The sequence below is a fragment of the Oncorhynchus mykiss genome, chromosome 30 (genome assembly GCF_057628025.1).
Source record: "Oncorhynchus mykiss isolate SJ-2025 chromosome 30, ASM5762802v1, whole genome shotgun sequence".
Lineage (NCBI taxonomy): Eukaryota > Metazoa > Chordata > Actinopteri > Salmoniformes > Salmonidae > Oncorhynchus > Oncorhynchus mykiss.
Window position 1 is genome coordinate 17556975 of NC_143051.1, and position 17611 is coordinate 17574585.

The window sequence follows — 17611 nt, forward strand, 5'->3', positions numbered from 1 at the left end:
GAAATAACACATATGGAATCATGTAGTAAGCAAAAAAGTGTTAAACAAATCAAAGTATATTTTATTTTTTGATTTTTCAATGTAGCCACCCTTTGCCTTGACAGCTTTGCACACTCTTGGCATTCTCTCAACCAGCTTCATGGGGTAGTCACCTGGAAAGCTTTTCCAACTGTCTTGAAGGAGTTCCCACATATGCTGAGCACTTGTTGACGGCTTTTCCTTCACTCTGAGGTCCAACTCATCCCAAACCATCTTAATTGGGTTGAGGTTGGGTGATTGTGGAGGCCAGGTCATCTGATGCAGCAATCCATCACTCTCCTTCTTGGTCAAATAGCCCTTACACAGCCTGGAAGTGTGTTGGGTCATTGTGCTGTTGAAAAATAAATAATAGCCCCACTAAGGGCAAACCAGATGGCATGGCGTATCACTGCAGAATGCTGTTGAGATAATGCAAAGCTGTCATCAAGGCAAAGGGTGGCTACTTTAAAAAATCTCTGAAATTATATTTTGATTTGTTTAACACATTTTTGTTTACTGCATGATTCCATATGTGTTATATCATACTTTTGATGTCTTCACTATTATATTACAATGTAGAAAATAGTAAAAATAAAGGAAAACCCTTGAATGAGAAGTTGTGTCCAAGCGTTTGACTGGTAGTGTATATTTACTTGATTTTCGCATTTTAAGATTGTTAAGATTTTGTCCCAATCCAAGTTGAAACAATAATGGGAAATACTTCACTGTAAAGGGATTGGTCAATCAATATGCTGGATCCAATTCCATGTCACATGTCTTTTTTTTATGCTGTTCATCATTCCAAGTGGCCTTAACCATTATCAGAAAATGAAGGATTCATTTATTTATTTATATTTTGTTTGGAACTGTTTAACTGGAGTAGATTTGATGACACTCAGAGTTGGTGTTCATATTAAGGTACCATTTTCTATTCCTTAACTCAAATGTGTAATGTCTGTAAAATAATACAAGGTGAAACTTTTAGGTAATGTATTCTTGGTTGGTATGTCTTCACTTCAAAGCACATACATCAAACACCTGAAGTCTTTCCCCATACCAGTACAGTATTGTACTCTGCTGTGGGCTGACGCACATGCAGGTATTCTCTAGTACTGTACCTTTCAAAAACGTCTCCATAAAAAACACTTCATATTTTATTTTAGTAACTACACATATCATTTATATTTTTCATGTTTGTTCCCTTTGCCATATATGACTCATGCGCGCCAGTGATAGTAATATAGACTGATGCTGGTGGATCCATTTCTGTCATCCTCTTTCCGAGATGGAGTGAGAATAAGTGAGAGTTCTGTTCGTTCTGTTCAAACCATATCTGATTGGTTTTAACACCAGCTGCTGTGTGAGAAGGCAAAATGTCAAGCTCACGCCAAGTCCCTCTGTTCCCCCTGTGCCTCAGCAATGCCCTGCAGTCTTCCTCAATTACTCATTCATGAAGCTCCGCTGTTTGATATTTCATAGGGTGCCTGCGTGGGCCTCCTTTGTGTGGTGTCATCTGCCTAGGCTGGCTCTCTGGGGCGGTGAGCGGGAAGGAAGGGGATTAGAACCTTAGAGTTAGAGCTGCGTTCCCTGTCTCTCCTCTCACAGAAACACTGAAGGAAACTACGCACACATATTTAGCAGATGTTATTGCGGGTGTAGTGAAATGCTTGATCTAAAAGTAAAAGAATGCAATTAAGAAATATATAAATATTAAATTGAGCAATGTTGGAGTGGCATTGACTAAAATACAGTAGAATATAATACAGTATATACATATGAGATGAGTAAAGCAGGATGTAAACATTATTAAAGTGCCTAGTGTTACAATATTAAAGTGGCCATTGATTCTAAGTCTATGTATGTAAGGCAGCAGCCTCTAAGGTGCAGGGTTGCGTAACCAGGTGGAAGCCGGCTAGTGATGGCTATGTAACAGTCTGAAGGCCTTGAGATAGAAGCTGTTTTTCAGTCTCTCAGTCCCAGCTTTGATGCACCTGTACTGACCTCGCCTTCTGGATGATAGTGGGGTGAACAGGCCGTGGCTTGGGTGGCTGATGTCCTTAATGATCTTTTTGGCCTTCCTGTGAAGGTGTCCTGGAGGGCAGGTTGTTTGACCCTGGTGATGCATTGGGCAGACCGCACCACCCTCTGGAGATCCCTGCAGTTGCAGGCTGTGCAGTTCAAATCTAATCAAACTTTATTTGTCACATGTGCCAAGTACAACAAGTGTAGACTTTACAGTGAAATGCTTACTTACAAGCCCTTAACTAACAGTGCAGTTCAAGAAGAAAATATTTACCAAGTAGACTAAAATAAAAAGTAATAATAAAAAGTAAAACAATAAGAATAACATAACGAGACTACATACAGGGGGCACCAGTACCGAGTCAGTTTGCAGGGGTACAGGTTAGTCGAGGTAATCTGTACATGTAAGTGGGGACGAAGTGACTATGTAGAGGTAACAAACAAACAGCGAGTAGCAGCAGTGTACAAAAGGGGGGGTGTCAATGTAAATTGTCCGGTGGTAATTTTATGAATTGTTCGGCAGTCTTATGGCTTGGGGGTAGAAGCGGTTAAGGAGCCTTTTGGTCCTAGACTTGGTGCTCCGGTACCGCTTGCCGTGCGGTAACAGAGAAAACAGTCTAGAACTTGGGTGACTGGAGTCTGACATTTTTATGGGCTTTCCTCTGACATGGCAGGAAGCTTGGCCCCAGTGATGTACTGGGCCGTTCGCACTACCCTCTGTAGTGCCTTACAGTCAGATGCCGAGCAGTTGCCATACCAGGCGGTGATGCAACCAGTCAGGATGCTCTTGATGGTGCAGCTGTAGAACCTTTTGAGAATCTGGGGACCCATGCCAAATCTTTTCAGTCTCCTGAGGGGGAAAAGGTTTTGTCGTGCCCTCTTCACAACTGTCTTGGTGTGTTTGGACCATGATATTGTGTTGGTGATGTGGACACCAAGGAACTTGAAACTCTCAACCCGCTCCACTACAGCCTCGTCAATGTGAATGGGGGCCTGTTCGGCCCGCCTTTTCCTGTAGTCCACGATCAGCTCCTTTGTCTTGCTCACATTGAGGGAGAGGTTGTTGTCCTGGCACCACACTGCCAGTTCTCTGACCTCCTCCCTATAGGCTCTCTCGTCGTTGTCGGTGATCAGGCCTACCACTTTTGTGTCGTCAGCAAACTTAATGATGGTGTTGGAGTCGTGTTTGGCCACGCAGTCGTGGGTGAACAGGGAATACAGGAGGGGACTAAGTACACACCCCTGAGGTACTACTGTTGAGTTGTCTGCAAACTTGATGATTGAGTTGGAGGCGTGCGTGGCCAGGCAGTAATGGGTGAACAGGGAGTACAACGGGGCTGAGCATGCACCTTTGTGGGGCCCCTTTGTTGAGCATCAGCAAAGTGGAGGTGTTGTTTCCTACCTTCACCAACTAGGCGCTGCCCGTCAGGAAGTCCAGGACCCAGTTACACAGGGCGGGGTTAAGACCCAGGGCCCCGAGCTTATCGATGAGCTTGGAGGGTAAGGAAATTGAAGTGGGTCTAGGGTGTCAGGTAAGGTAGAGGTGATATGATCCTTAACTAGCCTCTCAAAGCACATCATGATGACAGAAGTGAGTGCTATGGGGCGATAGTCAGTTAGTTCAGTTACCTTTGCTTTCGTTGGTACCGGAACAATGGTGGACATCTTGAAGCAAGTGGGGACAGCAGACTGGGATAGGGAGAGATTGAATATGTCTGTAAAACGGATGGTCTGCGCATGCTCTGAGGACGTGGATAGGGATACCGTCTGTACTGGCATCCTTGCAAGGGTTGACACATTTAAATGTCTTACTCAAGTCGGCCACGGAGAAGGAGAGCCCACAGTCCTTGGTAGAGGGATGCGTCGGTGGCCCTGTGTTATCCTCAAAGCGGGGGAAGAAGGTGTTTAGCTTGCCCGGAAAAAAGACATCGGTGTCCGTGACGTGGCTGGTTTTGCCTTTGTAGTCCTTGATTGTCTGTAGACCCTGGCACATACGTCTCATGTCTGAGCCATTGAATTGAGTTTTCACTTTCTCTGTACTGACGTTTTGCCTGTTTGATTGCCTTACGGCGGGAATAACTACACAGTTTGTGTGTGGCCATATTCCCAGTCACCTTGTCACGGTTAAATGCTGTTGTTCGTGCTTTCAGTTTTGTGCGAATGCTGCCATCTATCCACAGTTTCTGGTTTGGGTAGGTTTTAATAGTCACAGTGGGTAAACATCTCCTATGCACTTCCTGATGAACTCAGTCACCGTATCCGTTTATTCGTCAATGTTATTCTCAGAGGCTACCCGGAATATATCCCAGTCCGCATGATCAAAACAATCTTGAACCATGGATTCCAATTGGTTAGACCAGTGTTGAGTAGACCTTAGCACGGGTACTTCCTGTATGAGTTTCTGCCTATAGGAAGGGATATAATTGAGTTGTGATCAGATTTTCCGAAGGGAGGGCGGGGGAGGGTCTTGTAAGCATGTCTAAAAGTTGAGTAGCAGTGGTCCAATGTTTTCCCAGCACGAGTACTACAGTCAATGTGTTGGTAGAACTTCGGTAGCCTTTTCCTTAGATTTGTGTTTTTTTTCATCCCCAGCTACAATAAATGCGCCCTCAGGATATGTGGTTTCCAGTTTGCATAAAGTCCAGTGTAGTTCTTTGAGGGCTGTCGTAATATCGGCTTGAGGGGGAGTATACTTGGCTGTGACTATAACTGAAGAGAATTCTCTTGGGAGGTAATACGGTGGGCATTTCATTATGAGGTATTCTTGGTCGGGTGAACAAAAGGACTTGAGTTTCTGTATGTTATCACACAATGAGTAGTTAATCATGAAACATACACCCCCGCCTTTATCTTCACAGAGAGTTCTTTATTCCTATCTGCGTGATGTACTGAGATCCCAGCTGACTGTATGGACAGGGACAGTATATCCCGAGAGAGCCATGCTTCCGTGAAACGGAATATGTTACAATCCCTGATGCCTCTCTGGAAGGAGATCCTCACCCTGAGCTTGTCTACTTTATTACCCAGAGACTGAACATTAGCCAGTAATATACTCCGAAGCGATGGATGGAGTGCACGCCTCCTGAGTCAGACTAGAAGTCCACTCCGCATACCTCTTCTCCGCCAGTGGTGTTTTTCTAGCAGCCTCTGGAATAGGGTTAAATTACCCTTGGGGGTACAAACAAAGGTTCCAATTTGGGAAAGTCGTATTCCTAGTCGTAATGCTGGTGAGTTACCACTGCTCTGATATCCCAAAAGTTATTTCCGTCTGTGTGTAATAACACAAAAAATCTGGGCTAATAATGTAAGAATTAACACACAAAAAAACAAAATACTGCAAAGTTTCTTAGGAGCTAGAAGCAGAGCTGCCATATCTGTCAGCGCCATCTTACTACTGTCCAATGGCTGTTTCCTCATCTCCGCTGCCACTTGCCTCCACCGCGCTATTCTTTCATTTAATTTCAGGTCACCAGGTTTGGGTCTGACCAGGAATTAATTTCAAATTCTGCTTCTGATGAGAACTCTAAACTGCAATTCGGGTCTCGTGTGCAGTCCGGCAGTGTAAATTATGCGTGTGGTTTGAATTTATGGCGACTTTGTGTGAAGTAAATACGCTAGGCTAAAGGCTACTATGCGACCACCAGTTTGTATAATGTGTTATACATTTTTTTTTGCCAATCTACTGCTGCGCATGTTGTGTATTTCTTAGAATTGTGTTAGTGTGACATTGGGTTAAAATGTCATTTCCCAGGTCTTTTTCTTTAAAACGTGGGGAATAGTGGTCCCGGGACAGTCCCGGTTACCGATATTAATCCCTAATTTGTATCTCTTCTCTGAATGGAACCCTCTGATCTCATATAATTCTGGTTTCCCCGGGAACAAGGAAACAATGAAACAAAGTATTTGAAGCATGCAACATTTTAGTACTTCAAGAACTCTAAACAGAATTGTACACAAAATTGTAGACGGGGGAAATCCAATGGACTTTCTTGTGAAGAAGATTCAAGGTACATTTGCAGTCATGAATCTGATAGCTGAGTGGGATGTTTTGTTTATGAAAACATTTATGGGTACAGTAAACTCTTGCTGATAAAATCAAATTACTATTGGAGCTAATGTTAACTTGCTATTTATCTGGCCCTGAATAAACAAATTGCTCTCAATTTGCCCTCAATACTCCCCCATCTCTCAATATAAGATTTTAAATAATGTCTCTCTTTATTGTTTGTTTTACTATGTAGCCTTACTTATTTAAATGTAGTACGTGCACTTACATTTATTTTATCATGGCCACTGAGTGTTTCAGTCATGTATTTGCATCCTTCTCTGTCTGACTAGAGTTGGATATCTCCAGGTATCATATGAGGGGACACTATAGGAAACTTGACTCTCCAAAGAATGATCCCACAGATGACTTTGCTGATAACACTAGGGCTGCAGAGAGAGGTAAATTATATTGGCATTGTACCCACAACAGATGTAGCCTACATATTGTAGCTAGTGTAATTATTGTGATAGATAAATTACGTCTGGAAAAATAATGCTTGTTCTGATACTCAATATTACTCTAATTTTAGCTGGTTTATCAAAAATGTTCATCACAGTGAAATGTTCAGTCAGAGTTCCCTTTGTGACGTCACTGTTCTGGCCTGTGATGATACATGATGGTTACTCAGAGAACAGAGAAAACCACAAGGGTGTTATCTGCTCAAAGTAGCTGCTGAAACACTGTAGGTATGAGAACCTAAATGGTCATACGCATGGAGGCTCTGAGAAGGACTAAGGAAAAAAAGACAAATATTGTAGAAGAAACATCCGGTATGTTAACTTTTTATGCCACTAGTTATGTGACATGATGAAATGTCAACATATAAAAGTGTTTATCAGATGATAGGATGACCTTGATGACATTTATAAAGGGAAGCTGGTGATTGAGCAGAATCAATCTTGGAAAAGTACAGATAGACTCAAAGGATTTATCCATTAGATGCTGTTGGCTTGATGAAGGTCATCATATCTTAGTGAACTGTAGTGCATCGAACGCATTTCCCACCTCTAGCTGTGGAACAAAGTAGTGACATTTTTCACTCACTTCCACCCCTCAAAACACTCAATTTATTTCCATTTAGACTGACTTTTAGTGGCCGTTCAGTCATGTTTTTTATTTTCACTGAGTACATCACTGAGTACATTTTAGACCCATAATGAAACCTTGGAATTGAAAACTGCATGCTGTCTGTACAGGTTGTGATAGTCTCACAGACTGCCTGAAGGTGCAGTCAAAGACCATAGAGACTACCCCCTCCAGACTTAACCCCAGCATCTCAGACCTCCGGTCCAGGCTGGGCGCCACCAGCTCGGGCCACGGCCAGCACCCCGCCAACAGACCCTCCGACCACCACCTCCACTACGACTCAATGGTCCACAGCTACTCCCTCAACCCAGCCACTCCAACCCCGGTAGGGTCTAACAACTCGACTGGCGCCGACCCTCATCCCTTGCCGCCGCAGACCATGTACTGCCACCACACCTCCGACTCCCAGAGATTACTGTGTGGCGAGCTGGATCCTCTCTTCATCCGCAAGGTCACGGCTGCAGAACTAGTCTGTGGGGAGAGGAAGTACAAGTGCTCAGGCTGCCTGAGGTACTACGACCACCTGGGGACCCTGCTGGGTCACATTGACCAGGGCTGGAGAGAGGGCTTCAGCTGCAGGGTGTTCTACAGGAAGCTGAAGAGCATGCAGGACCGCAGGCCCATGGTCATGGTGAGTTGCCAGAGCAGGGAGTCTCTTGCCATGGATAACGACCCTAAGCCCTCCAGCTTCTCCACCACATACCTGGGGTCGGCCTCGCTGGTTCTGGCACCCCAGCCCACCGACAGCGTCGGGAGGAAGGGTCTTGAGACAAGCGATAAGAAGGGAGACATGATCCAAAAGTGGCTGCAGAAGACAGAAGTGACAGCATCACTTCACTGAGGCAGTTTTGTATGAGTTGGTTGGAGAATGTGTGTACTGTAGTATTGTTGCTGGGTTGTCTAGAACTGACAGGGTGGTAACTTGTCAAAAATAAATACAAAAAAATAATACACAAACATAATGTACTGTAGGTTACTTCTTCTTTAAATGTGTTTTACTCACAAATGAGGAAATCTGAAATTATCTTAATTTAATAGATGAAAAGAGGTTTTCATTCACCAAGGTTCAAATCACCATGCCCATCTTCCATGTCACTGTTTTACATCAGATAGTGCAACAATTCTGTCTGCACTGATGATTGAGGAATGATGCCACCTGTCGGAAGACAATGCTTCCATGTAGATGGCACTGCTTGTATGACGTTTATGACGTCACACATGTATTTATTTTGGTGATGGAGAGATGAGAACAGTCAGAACACATATCACACTTGCTCACCAAACTTTAGAGTCTGCTGATCTTCTTACCCCAAAGCCAATGGACACGACAAAGCCAATCAAATGAAGTATGTTTGATTCCCAAAGCAGATGACAAGTATTGACAAGCCTGTGTTGTAGATTTACATTTATTCAAATCTTTTGGCAAAAAATAGGGAGACACTCAAATGTGATTACTTCATTAACATTACATGCAGTGCCTTAGGATGTTATTCATACCTCCGAGAAATGTGTGAGCATACAAGACTAGAATATAAAACCAAAAAGAAATATGAACAAGTCCAATGATCCAGTTCCATGTCCTAAACATTTAACATGAAAGGTTGGTGTGTAGAGAAAGTTTTTTTTCTTCTCACAACTGCTGTAGTTTGTGAATTTGGAGTCTCCTCCGACAGAACAACATTGACAACATTCTTGTGTAGTTTTCTTTAGCGAGGTTAGAGCACTTCTTCTGTGTCTTCAAAATGCTAGATGTTTTCAATGGCCTGCTTTCTTGAGTTTAGCCTACCTCTCAAATGCTGTACTGAATAGAAATCTGAAAACTGGAATGGCCAGTCAGGGGCATTGATTTGTGTTCACCTAGCAATGTTTTTATAGATCAAGGTTCTTTATACATACATTCTCCTCAATTCTTGTTTTCTGTCTGACTCCATGAGATAGCCAACCTCCCTCCCAGGTTTTGAGGACAGCAGAGCCACCAGTATGACAGACCCCTGTTCACCTTCCTTGCATCCCCCTGAAGCACACCCCACCCAGGCCTCAGGGACAGGGACATCCACCATATCCAACTCATTCTTCAGCCAAGGAGTGGTTCAAGTCAGTAGAGCCCAGACACGAGGCTTCCAACCTGGACTTCAACTTCCTGGGCTTGGCCTCTACCATGAAACAGGTGGACGGGGAGCTCCAGTACCAGTGTGTTGGATGCCTGTGGCTCTACCCCAGCCTGACTGTGCTGCAGAACCACATCAACCTCAGGTGGATGGAAGACTTCAGCTGCTGCGTCTTCTACTGGAAGCTGAGGGAGGTTTGCCTCAGGAACAACACCAGGAAGCTCCACGAGAGGGTGCTAGTGAGTAGTGGTGCCAAGAAACAGCTGAGTACCCCACATTCAGGGCAGACCTGGGCCTTGCTAGAGGGGGTAGGAGTTGAGATGGAATGGGACCAGAAATCAGCTCTGGCATTTCGGACAAACCAGATTTTCTTTTCCCTTGGGGCCCCCAAACTGTCCCTTTTTCTTATCCCTCGAGGCACACTGACCCATTATCCAGACAATTATCATTTTTTGCAAAAAACATTAGTTAGGCAGGCCCACTAGAATAAAAATGAACCAGCCCATCTTGCATTTGCCCGAAATGCCAGATGGCCAGTCCACCCCGGGTAGGAGTGGAGGGCAGACAAGTTAGAAGCAGCGGGATCAGGCTCCTGGAGCTGGAGGAAGGATGGAGGAAGGGACAACACCCAGCCAGAGGTTGACTCAGGAGTTGGTGGAGACAACAAGAAGGAACAGCGCCTTTCACAAGTGGCTGAATGAGATTGACGGTTACCCCATCCCTGATGTCACCCTGTTGCCAGAGAGAGCTTTAAAAGCATCCATCTTTTTGATTCCTCAGTTTAACTGAATGAGAAAGATTATTGGCATTGAATTTGTCAGTGGCAAGGTGTTATTGCTGTCCTGGAGGATTTGCTCTGGGACGGTGGGACTTGTATGTTGTTTTTTTCACAAGAAGATCAGTTGCTGTCTGTGTGAATTCAAATCCCATCACTGCTGACCAGAGCTAAATAGTACAGTTCTGGCCTCGTGAGCATGTACCCTCCACATACCAGACCCTGGCCAACACTTTATTCTTTTCCCCATCTGTTTCTCATTCTGCTCAATTCAATGTATGAGTCACTCAATTGAACAACATTAACATATTTGGACTTACAGGATTTGAAAAGTGTTTTAGAAAATAATTTGCCCACTGCGGAATTAATTATTCTAGTTATTCTAGTTTATTCTAGTCTATTAATCGTATCTACTGTAGAGGAGGCAGAGTGGATAAGGAGCTGTGGAATCAACCAAGCTCAGGCCCAGGCATCCAAGTAGAGGAGCTTCTGATAATGTTCATTTAAGAGAGCACAACGTTAATTTTCCTCAGATATGAGATGTAGGACTATCCAGCTGTAGGAAGATTTTTCATGCATAATTCATCACTGACACAATTTAATGATTGGTTTATAAAATGACAAACAACTGTTTGTTTAAGCAGCTATGCATTACATTGCTGATGGTGGCAACTTTAGAATATTTTTCCTTTTACTGGGTGTTAAAAGGCAATGTTGCTATCATATTTCATGGGTACATTACCCACAATATCCTCTAGCCACTTGGAAAAATATGTTGTACCAAGCCTGCATCTGAGCCTGCAGTGTATTCCTACAACATACTGTAAAATGGTCAATGTGGCACCACAGAGACACACATCCAATGGGGTTTTAAAAGCACAGTGAGTGGTCACAGACTACAGCCAAGGGAACCTGTCACACAGAGAGGGAGAGAGAGAGAGGGTGAAAAATAACAATATCCTCAGTGCAGTAGGTAGGGGGTGTTGATGAGCATGGGGTTGGGTGGGTGTGGGCAGGGGGTCCCGGTGCCCAGCCAGTAGCCAAGGTATCAACCTTTTCCAAAAGAGGTGATCGATAAGGCTCATCGCTGGGGGACACCGGAACATTCTCAGCTGAGGGGGAGAGGAGGAAGGCAGGAAGCTCACACAAACAGTCAGAGACGAGGAAGTGCTAATTGCCTGTGGATGCTAAGAAGGGATCCCCGCTGGGCCTGTCCTGGTGGTATGACCCAGGGCTTATTGAGTTCTGGGGGGGTCAGACAGAATGGTTCTGAAGGTGGTATTTATTTACAGGGGCAGAAGATGAGCTGGCTCAAAGGACATTTACAAGATGCTGACAAACACTAACATTGATGTAGACTTACAAGATAACAAACAATAATCTAAATGGCCAATAACTGAAGCTACGACTGGGGCCTTTAATCTAGGCAGAGCACCTTTACTAGGCAGAGCACCTTTAAACTAGGCAGAGCACCTTTAAACTAGGCAGAGAACCTATAACACTGAGTTTAGATAAATCCTTACACAGCTGAGTTTAAGAGAGCCCTGGGACAACATGTCCCTCCAGCCTAAGCTCTCCTCAAAATGAGCAACCTGAACAGGTTAGAAGTCCAAACAAGTATTTCATCAAATAACATTAACATGTCACTCTATAATCAATATTTTGAACAGACATAATATCACATAAACAAAGATAGATATTAGGTGGGAAAAATGACATAGATAAGATGTTCTAGTTACTGAGCACACGCACCTGCTGGATAACTATAACTAACTATAACTAAATCTGAGGCCTGCACCAGACCCTAACCTGCTAATATAGAAAATGTGCTGTAGGCTAAAGTCAGACAGCGAAACCATTTTTTGACAGGGGGTGCAGGCCATTTTTTGACAGGGGGTGCAGGCCATTTTTTGACGGGGTGCAGGCCATTTTTTTGACAGGGGGTACAGGCAATTTTTTTTGCCTAATTTAGATATGTATCTGCTTTTAATTTCTGACATTTTGGACTATTTGTTAGTCAACTTGACTATAATTAGATGCATTCAGCTTCTCTTCTGTCATTATATGTTGCCCTAGAAGACTACAGAAACCCTTGCTCACCAGAATGTCATAAATGAATGCTTCAATCTAGTTGACATCGGTAAGGTTTTCTCTGTCATCTCTGGTTCTTTCACTTAGCAAAGATGTTCAGGGACTGAAGTAAAATGTAAAAATGTAACAACCAAAAAAGGAAAGATTTGCTGTGCAAAATGACATCAGTTTGACCGGTTGTAAGGAAATAGAAAGCTGTAAAAATGACCCAACATGTTTCTGATAGATTTCAGCTCTGCTTGGATGCATATTTTATGTGGTTGAAATACTATCAGCTTTTATGATGCTGATAAAGATCACGCCACTACAGACTGTATCTAACTGCCATTTGCATTCTCTCAAAATGCTGAAAGAAAAAAATCATATTTCTTCTGTTCCCGAGCCAAAATTTTGCCTACATTTGGTGTATCATTGTACTGCAAGAAATGCTTAATTCTGCAGGAGTTAATAAAGGCTACCTGAGAGGTTACAGACCTACAGTCAGTGTCCAGATTTCAGTTTCCATTGAACCCATCTGAACAGTAGGCTACAGTTCCCTTGATGTGCCATAGGCCTATTTGAAGTCTCAGTCCTGTCACTGTGGAATTTGTATAGCGACTCACAATCACACATAACACAGCCATCATCCTCTTTTACCACTTCACCAAACATGACTTTTCTGGCTCTCCCTTCTCTTTATTTCTAACTCTCCGTTTCGCTGCTTTTCTCTTGTTGAATTTAACTCCCACATTGTCCTTTTTGCCTCCATGGATGACCTTAACTTTTTCGTCCCGTTTCCAAAAGGATTAGGCGATTGGCATATAGGCTATTTGGTGCTCGTACAGTAGGCTTATGCACTAATGCCACCCTCATTTCATGACCGTAAACCTACCCGCCCAGCGGATATCCAACCCGTGTATCACTATAAGGGTAAGGCTACTGTATAGGCTTAACACTATCTATCTTTTAGAAATACTCCCAACCTTAACCCACAATGCATACTAAACTGTCACTTGTTACATCACATCATGTAATGCATTGTCTAATGAAACTTCAAAGCGCCCTAGCACTCAGTGAGTATTGCTATGGAAATGATGCATGTACTATAGAATCTCCTTCATTTAGTCAGCTCAGTACAAAAGGAAGCTTTGGCTGTTTGAAAAAGTGGCCGCTAGTTTATGTTCTCCTTTCATCAGCCTGAAGTGTAAGTCCATTACGGTGTCCAAGATCTGTAAACTAACAGACAACGTTATTCATTAGCACACCCTGAGATTGATGCATGTCTTGCCCTGCTTCCTTAACCCCCACATCTGAATCAACATCTTTAATGGATTGCATTACGAACCACTCCATTGTTAGTGAGCTGAACCTTATTCAACAGACAGATCTTATCCACCAGACAGGTCTTATTCACCAGACAGGTCTTATCCACCAGACAGATCTTATCCATCAGACAGGTCTTATTCACCAGACAGGTCTTATCCACCAGACAGGTCTTATCCATCAGACAGGTCTTATTCACCAGCCAGGTCTTATCCACCAGACATATTTAACCCACCAGACAGGACTTATCCACCAGACAGGTCTTATTCACCAGACAGGTAATATCCACCAGACAGATCTTATCCACCAGACAGGTCTTATTCACCAGACAGGTCTTATCCACCAGACAGATCTTATTCACCAGCCAGGTCTTATCCACCAGACAGGTCTTATTCACCAGACAGGTAATATCCACCAGACAGATCTTATCCACCAGACAGGTCTTATCCACCAGACAGATCTTATCCACCAGACAGGTCTTATTCACCAGACAGGTCTTATCCACCAGACAGGTCTTATCCATCAGACAGGTCTTATTCACCAGACAGATCTTATCCACCAGACAGATCTTATTCACCAGCCAGGTCTTATCCACCAGACAGATTTAACCCACCAGACAGGGCTTATCCACCAGACAGGTATATCCACCAGACAGATCTTATCCACCAGACAGTTATTATCCACCAGACAGATTTATCCACCAGACAGTTATTATCCACCAGACATATATTATTCACCAGACAGATCTTATCCACCAGACAGTTATTATTCACCAGACAGATCTTATCCACCAGACAGTTATTATTCACCAGACAGATCTTATCCACCAGACAGTTATTATTCACCAGACAGATCTTATCCACCAGACAGGTCTTATCCACCAGACAGCTCTTATCCACCAGACAGATCTTATCCACCAGACAGTTATTATCCACCAGACAGGTGTTATTCACCAGACAGATATTATTCACCAGACAGATCTTATCCACCAGACAGGTCTTATCCACCAGACAGCTCTTATCCACCAGACAGATCTTATCCACCAGACAGTTATTATCCACCAGACAGGTGTTATTCACCAGACAGATATTATTCACCAGACAGATCTTATCCACCAGACAGGTCTTATCCACCAGACAGATCTTATCCATCAGACAGGTCTTATCCACCAGACAGGTCTTATTCACCAGACAGGTAATATCCACCAGACAGATCTTATCCACCAGACAGGTCTTATTCACCAGACAGGTCTTATCCACCAGACAGATCTTATTCACCAGCCAGGTCTTATCCACCAGACAGGTCTTATTCACCAGACAGGTAATATCCACCAGACAGATCTTATCCACCAGACAGGTCTTATCCACCAGACAGATCTTATCCATCAGACAGGTCTTATTCACCAGACAGGTCTTATCCACCAGACAGGTCTTATCCATCAGACAGGTCTTATTCACCAGACAGATCTTATCCACCAGACAGATCTTATTCACCAGCCAGGTCTTATCCACCAGACAGATTTAACCCACCAGACAGGACTTATCCACCAGACAGGTCTTATTCACCAGACAGGTAATATCCACCAGACAGATCTTATCCACCAGACAGGTCTTATTCACCAGACAGGTCTTATCCACCAGACAGGTCTTATCCATCAGACAGGTCTTATTCACCAGACAGATCTTATCCACCAGACAGATCTTATTCACCAGCCAGGTCTTATCCACCAGACAGATTTAACCCACCAGACAGGGCTTATCCACCAGACAGGTATATCCACCAGACAGATCTTATCCACCAGACAGTTATTATCCACCAGACAGATTTATCCACCAGACAGTTATTATCCACCAGACATATATTATTCACCAGACAGGTGTTATACACCAGACAGCTCTTATCCACCAGACAGTTATTATTCACCAGACAGATCTTATCCACCAGACAGTTATTATTCACCAGACAGATCTTATCCACCAGACAGGTCTTATCCACCAGACAGCTCTTATCCACCAGACAGATCTTATCCACCAGACAGTTATTATCCACCAGACAGGTGTTATTCACCAGACAGATATTATTCACCAGACAGATCTTATCCACCAGACAGGTCTTATCCACCAGGCAGCTCTTATCCACCAGACAGATCTTATCCACCAGACAGTTATTATCCACCAGACAGGTGTTATTCACCAGACAGATATTATTCACCAGACAGATCTTATCCACCAGACAGGTCTTATCCACCAGACAGGTATTATCCACCAGACAGATCTTATCCACCAGACAGATCTTATTCACCAGACAGGTCTTATCCACCAGACAGATATTATCCACCAGACAGATCTTATCCACCAGATAGGTCTTATCCACCAGACAGGTCTTATCCACCAGACAGGTCTTCTTCACCAGACAGGTATTATTCACCAGACAGATTTAACCCACCAGACAGGACTTATCCAAAAGACAGGTCTTATCCACCAGACAGATCTTATCCACCAGACAGATCTTATCCACCAGACAGGTCTTATTCACCAGACAGGTCTTATCCACCAGACAGGTCTTATCCATCAGACAGGTCTTATTCACCAGACAGATCTTATCCACCAGACAGATCTTATTCACCAGCCAGGTCTTATCCACCAGACAGATTTAACCCACCAGACAGGGCTTATCCACCAGACAGGTATATCCACCAGACAGATCTTATCCACCAGACAGTTATTATCCACCAGACAGATTTATCCACCAGACAGTTATTATCCACCAGACATATATTATTCACCAGACAGATCTTATCCACCAGACAGTTATTATTCACCAGACAGATCTTATCCACCAGACAGTTATTATTCACCAGACAGATCTTATCCACCAGACAGTTATTATTCACCAGACAGATCTTATCCACCAGACAGGTCTTATCCACCAGACAGCTCTTATCCACCAGACAGATCTTATCCACCAGACAGTTATTATCCACCAGACAGGTGTTATTCACCAGACAGATATTATTCACCAGACAGATCTTATCCACCAGACAGGTCTTATCCACCAGACAGCTCTTATCCACCAGACAGATCTTATCCACCAGACAGTTATTATCCACCAGACAGGTGTTATTCACCAGACAGATATTATTCACCAGACAGATCTTATCCACCAGACAGGTCTTATCCACCAGACAGATCTTATCCATCAGACAGGTCTTATCCACCAGACAGGTCTTATTCACCAGACAGGTAATATCCACCAGACAGATCTTATCCACCAGACAGGTCTTATTCACCAGACAGGTCTTATCCACCAGACAGATCTTATTCACCAGCCAGGTCTTATCCACCAGACAGGTCTTATTCACCAGACAGGTAATATCCACCAGACAGATCTTATCCACCAGACAGGTCTTATCCACCAGACAGATCTTATCCATCAGACAGGTCTTATTCACCAGACAGGTCTTATCCACCAGACAGGTCTTATCCATCAGACAGGTCTTATTCACCAGACAGATCTTATCCACCAGACAGATCTTATTCACCAGCCAGGTCTTATCCACCAGACAGATTTAACCCACCAGACAGGACTTATCCACCAGACAGGTCTTATTCACCAGACAAGTAATATCCACCAGACAGATCTTATCCACCAGACAGGTCTTATTCACCAGACAGGTCTTATCCACCAGACAGGTCTTATCCATCAGACAGGTCTTATTCACCAGACAGATCTTATCCACCAGACAGATCTTATTCACCAGCCAGGTCTTATCCACCAGACAGATTTAACCCACCAGACAGGGCTTATCCACCAGACAGGTATATCCACCAGACAGATCTTATCCACCAGACAGTTATTATCCACCAGACAGATTTATCCACCAGACAGTTATTATCCACCAGACATATATTATTCACCAGACAGGTGTTATACACCAGACAGCTCTTAACCACCAGACAGTTATTATTCACCAGACAGATCTTATCCACCAGACAGTTATTATTCACCAGACAGATCTTATCCACCAGACAGGTCTTATCCACCAGACAGCTCTTATCCACCAGACAGATCTTATCCACCAGACAGTTATTATCCACCAGACAGGTGTTATTCACCAGACAGATATTATTCACCAGACAGATCTTATCCACCAGACAGGTC

The 17611-nt window shown here is 43.7% G+C and overlaps 1 protein-coding gene across 1 annotated transcript; it reads left to right on the top strand.

The window, feature by feature from the left end:
- The first annotated feature begins 1498 nt into the window (after positions 1 to 1498).
- LOC149970225 (uncharacterized) lies at positions 1499 to 8131 on the top strand. The gene has a single exon (XM_090227679.1). The coding sequence runs from the start codon at positions 7458 to 7460 to the stop codon at positions 8013 to 8015; it is 558 nt and encodes a 185-aa protein (XP_090083805.1). The 5' UTR covers positions 1499 to 7457; the 3' UTR covers positions 8016 to 8131.
- The last annotated feature ends 9480 nt before the right edge of the window (positions 8132 to 17611 follow it).